Source organism: Ischnura elegans, chromosome 10 (genome assembly GCF_921293095.1).
Source record: "Ischnura elegans chromosome 10, ioIscEleg1.1, whole genome shotgun sequence".
Lineage (NCBI taxonomy): Eukaryota > Metazoa > Arthropoda > Insecta > Odonata > Coenagrionidae > Ischnura > Ischnura elegans.
The window spans coordinates 26381212-26395932 of record NC_060255.1 but is presented as its reverse complement, the minus strand read 5'-3'; the positions used below and the strand labels follow the sequence as shown (position 1 = coordinate 26395932).

The window sequence follows — 14721 nt, the reverse complement described above, 5'->3', positions numbered from 1 at the left end:
GATCGCATTACGAAGACCCCTGCTTCGAAAAAAATATCGAGTTACGAGAACAATAAAAACGTGTTTCACGCCCTCCCCCCTTTTCTCACCCACTGACCTTTTTCTGGCTACCTGCTTCGAAGTTCCCCATTTCTGGAGGTCAACAGCTGTGTGAGTACCGTGGGATACTTACATTAGCGCATTTCCCAAGATCCGGTATCCCTCTCCATTCAGCACTAGCCCCACAGTCTTTCGGGCCCTCCCTTTTCTCCCCCACTGACCTTTTTTTTCCTACCAGCTTCGAAGTTCCCCATTTCTTTGGAGGTCAACCGCTGCATGAGTCATCTATTAGCACAAAAGGTGTCTAAGAATGACTTTCGTCAATTGATGTTACCCCTTTATTGAATTGAAATATTAGTAATGTGCGCGTAATTTCAAAAAGAATAAGACCAAACACGACGTATTTCTGAGTTTATTTAAGCATTTTACGCAAAGAAATAAATGTCAAAATACGACGGAGACGCATTCTGGCGAAACTCGATATGAGCAACAGAGCTTCTCGGAAGTTGATGCGGTATTTTTTTCCGAAAACATATATCAAGTTATAATTTATGAGTGGTGCTATAAATCTTTATTGTTACAGTCCCAGAAAAAGGGATATTTTCTCAGAATATTTGGTTTCTCCCTGATAGCAATTCCAATTCATCTTCTTATCTCGTGAGAACTCCCAAAGATGGACTGAAAATAATTGAAGAAAATCTGGTGGAGAAGAGCTTGTATTTTACAAAATGCCTCAGATTGTCAGCTAGCACTTGGCAGCAGGAGTGAGGGTAAAGCGATGTTAGTTGAATTAATTATATGCCCAATTGTTTCCATAAAATGAAAATATTCATTAATCAGCTAAATTCCTGTTCGAATCATTTAAAGGAAATCAAAATTACTCCCCAAAATCTTGTGTTGCCTGCTGCATAGGCAACCGAGTCAAACATACCAGCATTCATCATTTAGTATTCGAGGTATTCGAAATTCGAGGTATTCGAATATTCGAGCAATGATTTAATATTCGAATTCGATATTCGAATTCGAGAAATCTGCTATTCGACCCATCTCTAATTACAACACATCAATCATTGTGACTCACCGCAATACAATTGTCATAGGCGTCCCGGACAACTTCATACTCCACTTCCTTCCAGCCTTGAAGTGATTTATCAACAAATATTTGCTCAGAGTGTGAGAAAACTTGAGAAGCCAGAGCCTTTAATTCTTCTTCATTCTTAGCAAATCCAGAGCCTAAACCACCAAGCGAGAAAGCAGACCTGGCCAGAACAGGATATCCAAGTTTGTTGGCAGCCTCCACAGCCTTGAAAAAATAATCAAACTCTTAATATTTTCATATACCAATGCAAACCACTTATGTAATAAAAAAACAATTCCCATAATCGAATGAATTTTGATCCAAGGAGTCCCTTGAATGTTGAAATTGTAAGATCCATAGGAAAACTACGATGCACAAACAAAATTTTACTAGGGATGTGCCAGAAGTACCTTTTGATCTCGAGTCTAGTTGAAAACTAGTCGAGAGTATCAAGTCAAGTGTGGTAATTTAAAGACCCGGAAATACAAAAATGCATGCTCCAACATATTCTCATTTTTCCAATCTCCTCGTGAATTTTTTTCTGAATGCTTAGCCTGATGTAAAAAGGAAATGATAATAAGGAACATTGATGGTATTGAAAATCTTAACAATTTTTACATATTCTCTAGGTGTTCGAGCAAAGAAGCTAGGGTATAAAAGTATTGCATTAGAATGTATAAGCAATGCAGCGGTCCACTACGATTACTCCGAATGTGTCACCAGGTTGAAAGACAGTCGGCCTCTACAGCAGAAGAATAAGTATTCGATGCCTAGAACAGTGGGTAACGGCAACGTATACAGTAAGCTGAAACTTAGAGGCCAAGTCATTAGAAACACTTACAGACTTAAATGAGTTTCTGTTGGCAGATTTCTGAACTAACTGGCCTCTACAGCTCTGTAATCGAAACTACTCTGATAGACATTCGTAATACGACTCTAAATACTCAAGTAGAGTACCAACTACTCGACTCAAATTTTCAAATACTAGCACATCCCTAAATTTTCCATTTGAAATCTTTAATGATTTCAGAAACCATTCATAAAGGTAATGACATGAATAAAAAAATCACTCACAGAAGTCGAATCTTTTCCTGTAAGCACTGGCAGATACAGGATAGGGATAAGAGGGGGGCTAAGTGAGGGTTAAATTCCAGCAAAGGTGGGGGGACGGAAAAAATTACCATTCTATCTAGTGTAAATTGGATACCCAAAGGGTGGCTATAGCCCCCTTTGCCCTCCCCCCATAGATCTGCCACTGCCTATAACTCCTAGACATATACTACTAACCTCAGCAACAGAATATACAGCAGCTGAGGGGGCAATGCTCTCCCCCATTTGCTCCATTGCTTCCGCAAACAATTTTCTATCCTCTGTCTTCACAATGGCTTCAACAGGTGTTCCCAAAACTCTAACACCGTGCGCAGAGAGAATTCCACGGCGTTCCAACTCAACACCACAATTTAAAGCTGTTTGTCCACCAAAGGTCACCAAAATACCATCTGGATGTTCACTTCGGAAAACCTGGAATAATAATGCCATAATCACCATTCTTAATTCTAATAGTACATTATTAGTAATTTACAAACATTTTAGGGCCTTAATTTTTACCAAAGAATTAATTGATGACTAAATAAAGGCGCAAGAATCAAGGGTTCCAAGTTTCACACACAAAAATTAAGAGGATAACAATATAAATATAAAAGAAGAAAACCAATGGTGAGTTTAACACTATGTCAGAGTGTGAAGATATTTTGAAGGGTTTCAGTGCCTACTATTCTGGGTTCGAACATTTATTTACAGGTACTCTTTGAGTAAAAATCACCATACATTCCTGATGCATGTGAACAGTTAGAAGTATTATCCATTACATGCACATTATAAAATAAATACAAATACAAGGGATTTGATGAAACTACAAGATTTGGCAGTGAATGGTCTGCCACTCATTACTTTTAAAATGCATCCTTCCATTGCAACTGAGCATCCATGAGGTGGTAGCTCAGTTTCAATTGAATGCAAATTTAATACATTAAAGTGATGCAATTTAAACTGGTACCAACCTGTTCCACATAATCTGGAGTAATAGGAAGAAAGTACACTTTGTCTGCCAATCCTTTAGACGTTTGCACAGTGGCAATATTTGGATTAATTAGGACAGTTCTGATTCCCTCCTCTCTAAGAGCTTTCAAGGCTTGAGATCCAGAATAATCAAACTCTCCTGCCTGACCGATAGACAGACCTCCAGAGCCAAGCACAACCACCTTTAAAGAAAGTGACGTCATTCAAAATGAACAAGTGGGAATAATAAAATTGACATCCAAAGGCAAAAAAGGAAAATCAGCTCAAAATATTAGGTTACCTTCCTAGGTTTTTTGGGTATCTCAACAAAAGGGCCATCGTCTTCAGGACCTTTAAAATGAAAACAAAGGAATTTAAGTAAACCAGGACTAGCCACGGTGAAAACTTTACAGAGCCACCTGCAATGCACAAATTGTGTGAAAAATCCAGGAAAAAAAATCATTCGCCTTGACCGTGATTCAAACCTGGATCCCCCCAATTAAAGCTACCAAGGTATTACTCTCCTGTGGAAATTTGAGGAATTTGGGCTTTTAGCTCATGCAATTTGGGCTTTTAGCTCATGCAATTTGGGCTTTTAGCTCATGCAATTTGGGCTTTTAGCTCATGCAAAATTTATATTTGCATGCTCAACAGTACGTATCACCTTGTCTATTATAGTCATCAAATTTCCACAGGGGAGAAAAATGCCACAGTAGCTTAATTGGCAAAAGCACTCACCCGGAAATAAGGAGATCTGGGTTTGAATCCTGGTCAAGTCGAATGATTATTTTTCGGTGGATTTTTTGCTCAATGTAAACAAAGGGTTCAAAGTCAAAACAAATTCACAAGAGTTATCATAATTCAACTATTTCAATCTTAAGTTTCGAAACATGCCTGCTTTAGAAATCCTTCTGTACTCTGATGGCATGGGCAAAGAAATTGGAGCTTGACGAGATAGAATCGCTTCTTTTATCACAGATGGGAGAGGTTTTGCTGGTTTTGTCTTCACAACATCCAAGAAAACATCAAACAAGAACTCCAGATCATCAGGGCCAGAGCAATGCTCAGGATGGAATTGAACACTGAAAAAAATTCACCAAAGAACCAATTAGAATCACAAAATTTGAAATCCATAACATATTACACAAAATTATATTTCCATAGGAAACAAGGACATAAAAGAAAGGAAACTATCAGACACTTCCATTACTAACTTCATGACTGCCATATCACCCATGCCCTTGCTTATGATGATAATTAAAACATTGGATGGATACTTTCACTTTTCCAGCATTAAGATATGAATTAAAATTTACTATGTAAAATTGTTTTACTGTTATGAGAGGTTAGATAGGTTTGATTCCAAATCACCTAACCAATATTTTACAATATAAAAAATCTACATGCTTTTGCAGGCAATTATGATGATGGATTAGTGGACTTGTGTAAACTTTTGCTAATACCAAGTTATTGAGACCAAAAAATCTGTACTTCTTTATGTCAAATTACATAATTTCAAGAATTTTAGAACCCATGGTCAAGTACAAAAAATATATCAGAACAAAAATTATTAATTGCCATTGAAAAAGAGTTAACATCCAAGGGATGAAAATTTTGTAAGCCCTGATATGACGCCAAAGTAACAATGCAGCCTATCCGCACACCCTTCCCAAAAAAGTTTGCACACCCACAGCCTAAATAGGACCTTATGCAAGAAATGACCCAGGAAGGGCATTCATGTTTTTGATGTTATAGAATTATTTTCAAGTGAATGAGACAGAATTTTCAAGTTTACCAGCAAAAATAGGATAGCAAATTTCATTTGGGCACAAATGACTTGAAGATATCTCACTTAAGATAGTGGGGAAGATCCATTTTATGTGGCAGATTCCCCACATATGCCCTATTCCACTATCAGTCAATTCCATGTAACTTTGATCTTCCAGTCTTTCTATCCAATGCAACATACTGTTAAAGAATTTTTTTAAAAGCCATCTTAAATATGTCATAATTAATAGTTTCATAGTCGAGTTCTTCATCCTTGATCATAATAATGAATATTATTTCTTTCTTGTGACAGAGGCCGAGGTTCACAACTAAAAAAAAGATTTATTTTTGAAACTTTGCTAAATACACTGCAAAGTTGCAAATGCAGAGGCTTTTCCTCCAGGCCGACAGTTTTACTTTGTATCATTAAAACTTTGCATTATTCTGGTTCATTTAGTAAAGAGTTTACCATAAATAGCATAAAACCGTAGTAATTAATTTCCTCGCCATGATCCAGCAGAAAACTAACAACTCTTCAGAGAGGCCTTTATGGAAAAATGATAATAAGACACTAAAAGGTATAAAATTAATCGGGCATTTAGAGGCTGACCTACTACATTTAGATAAGATAAAATTACATACATAAGTTAGTTACCAAAATGTACTCACCTGAAATATGGTTTGGATGCATGAACCAAACCCTCATTTGAAAGGTCATTAGCATTAGTAAAAAGTGGCATCCATCCATCAGGTAATTTGTCTGCTGAGACGGCATATCCATGATTCTGAGACGTCATAGAACATAGACCAGTACCCTCATGTACACACGGCTGGTTATGACCACGATTTCCATACCTACATAAAAAAATCATTATTTAGAGGGCAGCAAAACATAAAAAAGCTAACACTTTTGCCTCACTCCCATTTCTTCCTCTTAAATTGTTGATACTGCACTTCAGGAATTTGCACAATTTAAATAAACAAAAGCAAAAAAATATTTGGCACATAATAACTTCAATTTGACAATTTTACATGCTTCATACTTCCATTCAAAATGACCAATGCAAACTTACCATATTTCTCCCCCTCCCCACTAATTTTGAGGCTTCAATTTTGGGAAAAAATTGAAAAAATGCTAAAGAATACAGTCCCCACTTTACTTTACCACAGGCATTTTTAAACAAAAAAGGGCGACTATAGTCAGATATATACAGTATTTTACAGTCACTACCAGGGTTCTCACTCTAACTACATTATAAAATTCACGGTTTGTTCCAGGTTTTCACGGTCTAAATGTCATCAAATTCACGGTTTGTAGATAAGGCATTTTAGGCAGAAATATTGATCATGTAACAATCATCGGCCGCACGTTAACTGAAAATGTAACAAACGCGACAGATGCCTTGAATGCAGACGCAGAAACGAAAGTGCTATCTCTCATGACGTCACATATTGTTAGCAAAATTCATGTCCAGCTAAAAGGGTGTGAGTCTGAAAATCATGAGAGCAGGGTGGCAGGGAAGTGAAGAAGTGCCTGATTTTTTGCCAGGGTTAACGTCTTCCAATCGCAGGCTTAAGGTCAATGTGCTGTCATGGCACACGGACCAATTAATATTTGCGCTTTCAAATACACCTGTGCAGGTAAATGCGTGGACAGTGCCAGCACGTGAATGACCTTGAAACATGATTGAAATATCATTTTTTTTTCCTTTTAACCTGTCTATCATAGCTCTACAATCAAGTTTGAGAGATTTTTAAGGTTTTATGATGAAATCCACGGCTATTTCCAGGTTTTTTCACGGTAGAGGAAATTCACAGCTTATTCACGGTTTTTAAGGTTTTCACGGTTGAGTGGGAACCCTGACTACTGCCAACTACATGGTTCACTTACATTCACTGTGATAGTTACCATGACTAGCATTGATGTAACAAAAATTTCATAATATTGTTTCTTAAACTGTACGCTAACATACTCCTTTGGTCGGGACCATGACTTTCCTTCGTAATATAAAAGCTTTGCAATGAAGTGGTTCATACAAACTAGAGTCTACTCCCCTATGAAAAAATTATATAATCCTATAAATCTTATACATTTTATGAACTTTTTATACACTTGTATAAAATTTTGAAACAGGTGTATACAATTTTTTCATAGGGGCTGTCACTCCATTGCTTCGTGCATTTCTTCACCGTGAAAACAGCAAATGATGTTTCACTTTAAAACTTAGGCTGGCTAATAATGAATGCATGTCGATTTACAATATCAATTTTCACCAAGAACTAGAATATAAAACTAAATATAAAACCTTAGATAGCAATTATTGTACTCATTTTACTATGAAATTCTTTAAATTCATTCCCACAACTAAAATACCATAAAAAATGTATCCTCAGCATCTTGGACTAAGACTGCCAGAGGTTAGTACAGAGAAACAATTCTGAGGATACAATGCTTTTGCCAAAAAAACTTTCTTTACACACACAGGATGAAGTTAAGTATCATGTTGATATAATGAGATAATCTCAATGATTTTCAATCCTCTTTCATGTATGGAACTTACTATAGACAAAGCTATCCATATCATTGACCACTCTTTCAGAAAATAATACAAAAGCAGGCAACATACAACTGAGAAAAAAAGTAATGAAATGTATTCACTCACGGCATCTTGTATATTTTACAACCAGCAGCTAGGGCCATCACTTGATGACCCATGCATATCCCAAAAATAGGAACATTTTTAGAATACAGCTGGGCCAAGTTGTTCACCACAGCCCCAAGATCTCGAGGATCCCCAGGTCCATTGCTAAGGAATAGCCCATCATAGTCTTTAATGAGGTCACATAGGTTTGCATCCCATGGCACTAGGTCTACTCTGGCACCACGACGACACAGACATCTCAACTGTGCAAATTTCAAGCCGAGGTCGACAGCCAAAATACGAGGGGAGCCATTTTCATTGAAGGTCTTCATTTCCTAAATAATTATTGAGCATAAAAAAACCATCAAGGCCTCAATAATACTAACATATCATAAGAACTAAATTCCATTGTTGGATAAATCATATTATCTGTAACATATGAAAACCGTAATGTTTCCCAAAATAAAGTGAGTTGTGATTGAGAACTCACAACACCAACAATATCATTAAATTTAACAAAAGCCACACAAAAATTGCCATTTAACCTTCAAGGGTTATTCAACAAATTCTTAGAATTTCCTGTAGATTATCAGCATAATATCGAAAATGAATTTTTCCTAGCTAGCAGCACCCATAACAATTGTTACAGTTTCAGCTGTATCACGTGCATAGTTCCACCATTATGGTCAATTGAATAAAACAACTTTCATTTGTAAATAAAAATGGATGCAAATTTTAAGTAGTGATAAAACACACTTTTAACAAGGTTGAAGCCAAAATAAATCAAAGCTTGAGTTGAATGGAGTTCAAGGCACATGTGGTCCTATGTTTTCAACCATTTACAATGGAGTGAATAAGTTTAAATGTGGCCGAGCATCCAAAAAAAGATAACCACAGTTCTGGATGTCATGAGGAAGTACCCAATGATACGATACTATGTACATAAGATAAAATCCACAATACGGTTATAATTAATCAACAAATTAAAGTGCACCAAATAGTTGAGGCTAGACACATATCACAGCGCATAGCCACACTAATTCTGAAGGAAAAATAGATGTGAAAATAATGTCAGTAAGATGGGTGCCACGTTGGTTGCCATTGGAGAATAAATACAATCACGAGGTCAACTCTGAGGCTGTTTCAGCACTTAGGCTATCATGTTGCCACTAAACTCAAGTGACAAAATAATAGCCAAAAAAGTACATTTTTAAGATGAATTAGAGAGGCACTGGAAAAGATTAGCCAGCAAGGTTATGGCCACGGTCTTTTGATTTGAGATGCATGCGAATAACCTAAATCTATAACTTAGAGAAGGGCAAAAATATAGGAAAGGGAAAATGAGAGTATGTGTTGTAATTGGACTGGTTAAGCAAAATCATGGAAAAATGTTCTCATTTGAAACAGAATAAAATCCTCTTTAATTACGATAATGCACAGATGCACCCCTGTGCAGTTTCTATGGCCCAAATTAAGGCACAAAAGTCCCTATTTTTATAACATTCACCATATCATCAGGGACTTTTTATTTTTCCCCAATGAGAAGAAATGTTTCACGGCCATTTCAGTACCACTTTAGCTCAGTATCTTTAATCTGCACCTTCAGGACCCAAGAGATGCATGATTATAGATACTGCTGGCCTACAAGTACAGTGGTATTATCCAGTATGCATAAGGTCTGTAATGTTTTTTACAAGGTCATTAAACTACTGATAAATTCAATAAAATTTGAATAAATTCAGTATAATTCTAAAAATATTTATAAACACAAGTAGAAGAAATGGCTAGTTAGACAAGGGTGATAAAATGAAAATAGGTTTAGCAGCTAACAAAAAGGTCTCTAGGTCAAAAATGATTTCTTTTTCTACCTTTTTCTAAAGACTTATACCTTTGAAAATAAGTCTTGAAGACATTTGATCACCGTTTCATGTTAAAATTATTACAACAAACCTTAGTTGAAACCTCGGCAACAAGATTACGTTGGTTTGGATCCTTTATTGGTGTGTGGATGATGTCGGTTGGTGCTCGTGGAAGAATTCTTCCTAGCACTGTCTTTCCAGCGCTGACAATAAGTCTAGTCAGATGCCTTGTATCTACCCCTTGTAATGCTGGTACACCCTCCGAGTGCAACCAATGTGATAGAAGAGTAGGAAAATTCCAGTGACTAGGCCACTTGCAGCACTCTCCAACAATTAAGCCATAAGCATGGATTTTTGAGGCTTCAAACCACCTAACACGAATCAAGAAGAACAAGCATTAATGATTTTAAAATTATCGTAAATAAAAACATAGCCATTTCTTCTGAGAACACAGAGTAGAGTATCTAATCCAGCTCCTTCAGGACTCCAGAGATGCATGATTATGGATACTGCTGGCCTACAGGTACAATAAATTCAATAAAATTTGAGTAAATGCAGTATAATTCTAAAAATAATTCTAAATACAACCAAATTATTTCCGAATTCCATAAGGGCATTAATTTTGATGCAAGCAATTCCATAAAACTCCATCATTGACTCATTAAATGTAACAATATGGAAATCATTTCATTAATGCTAGAGATTAACATGTGGATTTTTCAGATCCAAAAAATGGACCGGATCCTTCATTTCAGCTGTCGGATCATTGGATATCCTTTGATAGAAGGGTTTTTTTTGCATGCTTATAAAAGAAAGCTATTTTACTTATGAAGGATATTTTGGAAAAGTTTATCAACTTTTGTTTGAATCAGATGTTTAAAAATTTTTAAATATTTTCTTAAATAGAATATAAACACACTCTTCATTGGCAGTATTTACATCATTTAACACTGGCAGATTAAGTCAATGAAATTAAGTTTCCCCTGAGGTAGTTGAGGAGCACTTCGATAGCGAGAAAGTAAAGACCATTTGTCAAATTGAAATAACATGGCAGCCCATAAAAATGTAGAAATACTAACCAGCAAAACAGCATTTATCTGCTAAAATACGAAATACAAACATGTTTCTTAGCAAGTAATTTTTTCCAGTGGAAGACCTAAATTAACCAATCAATAAGCCAAAATGGAAATAATTTGCGCTCTTAAAACACATGACTTGGATTACTTCTTGAATATCTCAAAACACTGAAAACGATGGCAAGAGCACACTAAAAATTCCAATGAAAATTGGGACTAATCAAGAATGTTATGCAACCAGCATTGCACGTACGTATTTGGTGGGTTGTAGCAACCACAGGATACGTCTCCATATAAAGAAGCCGTTCCACACACACACAATTATGCACCCTTGGCATAGCAAAAAATGATGGAAAAAAATTGAAACCAATTCAGAGAATATTTTTATCACAATTTTCTGGTATAAATCACCATGTTTCAAATTTTTGAACTCATTTACCTTGGTATTCCATACTCGTCCTTCATATCCTTGTCCTGTAGTCTAGGGACTCCATAATTTCCCACAAGGGGATAGGTTAGCACAAGGAGCTGAGCTTGATATGATGGGTCAGTTAAGGACTCGGGGTACCCCACCATGCCAGTCTGAAAAACTGAATGTAAAATTATCGTAAAAACGAATTATTCTATCTAATAAAAATTTTTACATATCGGTGACATACCAAATTATCCCCAAGACAACATTTGGTGTCCTGCTTCAATCATTAGGAACATTATGTATCTGAATTATGATTTCTTGAATTACAGTGAAGAAAAATTTGGAAGAAATGTTAGAGGTTTTCCATGGAAAACTTAATTAAAACATAAATAAAACAAAGTTGACCAAGCAAAAACTTAACCAAATAATTTTCTATGGATGTATTTGGTAGTGCTAATAATCAACTTGATGATGGAAGGCACTGTAATACATATGTAATTACAGATTACTTAACTATGTCCAACAGGAAAGTCATTTAACAGCCATCCTAAAAATATGAGCATTGAATTTCCGTAAGTAGCAATGGTATCGAAGGCATTAATGTAACAAAGACCATTAGATGTCTCCTCGTTGGAGTTAGTTCATAAATTGTCTAACGAGATTGTTATCCTGCACCATCAAGTAAACTTGAAATCAAGTTACCTCGATTATTGGCACTTTTGAAAATGCCATAAGTTAGGTAAAATGTTTTCATTAAGTAGTAGTAGTAGACTGAATTAATAAGCTCATATTGCTATATGTTTAACTTCAAACCAAAATATGTCAAATTCTAAGAGGAATTAAATCACATATAAACATTACCACAGGTTACGTTCTGTTCTACACATGATAATGCTAGATAAAAATGACTTTTAATGCAGTTATAACTCGGAACAATGAAATTCATGGAAAAACATTCGTGAATGACTGGCTCCAATGAAAGAAGAAATGTACTAGTGGATTTTATATATTTAGTAATTCAATCAGAAGATTTTTTAACCCAAATTTATAACAAATTGTGAACTTTAAAAAGTCAAACTATAAATTTGTACAAAGCATCAATACAGTGGCAAGGGGGATATGGATACTATTCAGGTAGCAAAACAATCACATAATATAAAACCAAATGAAATCAAGAGATTTTATATCACTGTATGTATATAAAAAAAAAGACCATCAACAAACATGGAGGAGGCACTGCTAGTGCACAGTTCAGGTACAAGGAAAGTAATAGCGATACAGAAAAACCATCATGAATATCAGATCAAACTGAACAAACAAACAAAAAAAAAGATGCAGCTGACAAGGAACATTTGTTCAATACTACACACTTATATCATTCACATTTTGCAGGTGTATTATCCACAATGGAAAACTGAACCACATGAAATCTCAACCTGGATTCGAACCAGAATCTCCCGATTTATGGTAAAGTCCTTTAGCCAGTTTATTTCCACCTTGGTAGCTTAACTGGCTAACGCACTCCACTATAAATTGGGAAATCCGGGTTCAAATTGCAGGCAAGGTGAATGCTTCTTCTTCTGAGTATTTTTTTGACGAAATCATCTCGAATTCTAAATTAATCAATGAAAACTTATCCATGCTGACCTAGTCACCTTACATGAACAAGAAATGCCAGATTTGCTTCATTAGTGGTCCATCTGGTTCCTCACCCTACCTTATACAGTCAAGAACTAAGTCCTTCACCAATTGGCTGACTTATTGATGGCCAAGTTATTCAAAATTCCTAGGCAGCACTACAGTGTGCATTATAATGATACTGTGCCTGCATAGACAAGCAGATTTTCTTCAATTATCTTTTAACACTAGAACAACGGTTTGAGCCTGTGAAATTTGCTCCTTCACTCTATTCACCAATTTATTTAAATATTTTTCGCCTCTGTGAAGCTTATGAGCTAAAGAACCTTACCATATAATATATAACGAGGACAATGATATTATAAATAAAGTTAATAATTTCCCGAGAATATGTGGCAGAATTAGAAGAACTCTAAAAAACAAAACGAGAAAAGAAACAAAATTTTAATAAGTGATGGCAGTCCCTAATATAATCTCACGTCAGAATGTTGGATACCAAAAAAGAATGAATTAAGGCAGATTGAATCATGGGAAATGAAATTTTTAAGATTAGTGAAAGGCTGCATAAGATTGGATTAATTAAGAAACACTCGAATAAGAAATTAACTGGGTGTCCAGGCAGTCACTGATAAATTACAAGACTATAAACACAGATGGAAGGAACATATACTTCGAATGCCAAATGAAAGAATTCTAAAAAAAAGCAATGGAACATCAACCAAATGGCAAGAGAAGTATTGGAAGACCAAGAGAAAGATGGTAATGTGGAGCTGGAACAGGCTTAGAAGCCTAATCCTGGAAGGAAGAAGAATTTTGCCTCTTGAGACTTTTCATCCACTTTAAAGATCTTTAGGTAAGTGCAGTCAGGTATCTGCCATGTGAATGTTTTTAGGATATAAACGATATTTTTCCTAAAACGACAGCATGCCAAAGCCAAAATGGCTCACTCTGTCGTTCTCATGTTAACATTGTTGAGCTGGTGAAATAAAAACTTGCATTTGAGAGCCACCGCAATGATAACATCTTTTCTAATTTTATAGGAATTATGGGGGAGGCCAACCTTCCTCCCCCTCTTAATCCACCCCTTTGGGGTATTTAGACACTTAGCAGAGAAATTGCCTATCTCATGAATTAGTGATATTAAATTTAGGAATGATCCTCAGTTTGTGCGAATGCTATATGAAGAATGCTCCTGCTTCCAAAAGCTTACAATAATATAATTTTGTGGTGGAGAGATTCTACTCCTACATAAACCTTGAGAAAGAGGACTGTTGGCATTAGGATTAAAATGAAGTAACAATCACAATTAGAAACATTTTCTGAAGCAAATATGAACTCAGAGGTCACAAAAATTAAATTCAAAATTATAAGCTAGCAAATTCAACTATCAAACATATACTCACCAACTTCCCCTTCAGCAACTTTGTCAATGGCTCCAAACATAAAACCACGGATAACAGACCCATCCTGAAGAACTAGAGCTCCAGGCACATCTTCATCTTGACTTGAGGAGACCATCTTGATTCTTTAACTAACGAAGAAAAGAGTTCTTACAATACAGTGACAAGTATTTAATTGCAATTAAAGCAACCTTCCAGCCCTAATAACTGGAAAACCACAGAAAACTTTTTCTATAATTACCGACTGAATCAATTCACCCACACTCATGAAACATCCAGGATTAAATAAAAAATGAATATTCTGGTTCGATGGACAGAAATTTGATAATTTCTTGGCAAAATGGGTAGCTTTTAACTAAAAAATTCATTAAATATTATAAATATAACTTGCACCACATACCTAGTAACTTTAATATATTGTGGGAGGGATTCCTTACGACCCTAATTTCATTTGGCTCCACTTGTATTTCCAAGTGATATCTATAAAAAAAAGAAAGGTTCCGAGATAATACAGTGGAACCTCGTTAAAGCGAGTACGGGCTATAGCGACACCCCCGCTATTACGAGAGATAGCCGATGCACCGTCAATTGACCCTATAATAAGCGTGTTAAAAAATTCGTTTTTACGAGACCCTTTCGGTGTTGGCTTTCGCCATAGCGAGGGTTTCACCGCCGGAAGACTTTCATCAAGACTCCTTAACCTCTGTAATTGCTAGCGATCTGTTAGAAATGAAGTTAATGGAGTGCTC

At 35.9% G+C, this 14721-nt stretch overlaps 1 protein-coding gene across 2 annotated transcripts in view; it reads right to left on the bottom strand.

Annotated features, from left to right (window-relative positions):
* LOC124167180 (CAD protein) overlaps window positions 1-14721 on the bottom strand; it is a 141786-nt gene that overhangs the window by 110218 nt on the left and 16847 nt on the right. The window contains exons 2-12 of one of the 2 annotated variants that reach the window (XM_046545008.1): window positions 14373-14452; window positions 13976-14103; window positions 10959-11109; window positions 9535-9814; window positions 7606-7919; window positions 5612-5797; window positions 4070-4257; window positions 3477-3526; window positions 3178-3378; window positions 2405-2638; window positions 1121-1342 (exon numbers count right to left, since the gene is read on the bottom strand). In XM_046545008.1, coding sequence (XP_046400964.1) covers window positions 1121-1342; window positions 2405-2638; window positions 3178-3378; window positions 3477-3526; window positions 4070-4257; window positions 5612-5797; window positions 7606-7919; window positions 9535-9814; window positions 10959-11109; window positions 13976-14090 — 1941 coding nt within the window. In that variant the 5' untranslated portion in view covers window positions 14091-14103; window positions 14373-14452. The remainder of the gene's footprint in view (window positions 1-1120; window positions 1343-2404; window positions 2639-3177; window positions 3379-3476; window positions 3527-4069; window positions 4258-5611; window positions 5798-7605; window positions 7920-9534; window positions 9815-10958; window positions 11110-13975; window positions 14104-14372; window positions 14453-14721) is intronic. The other variant, XM_046545006.1, reaches the window with a different exon arrangement.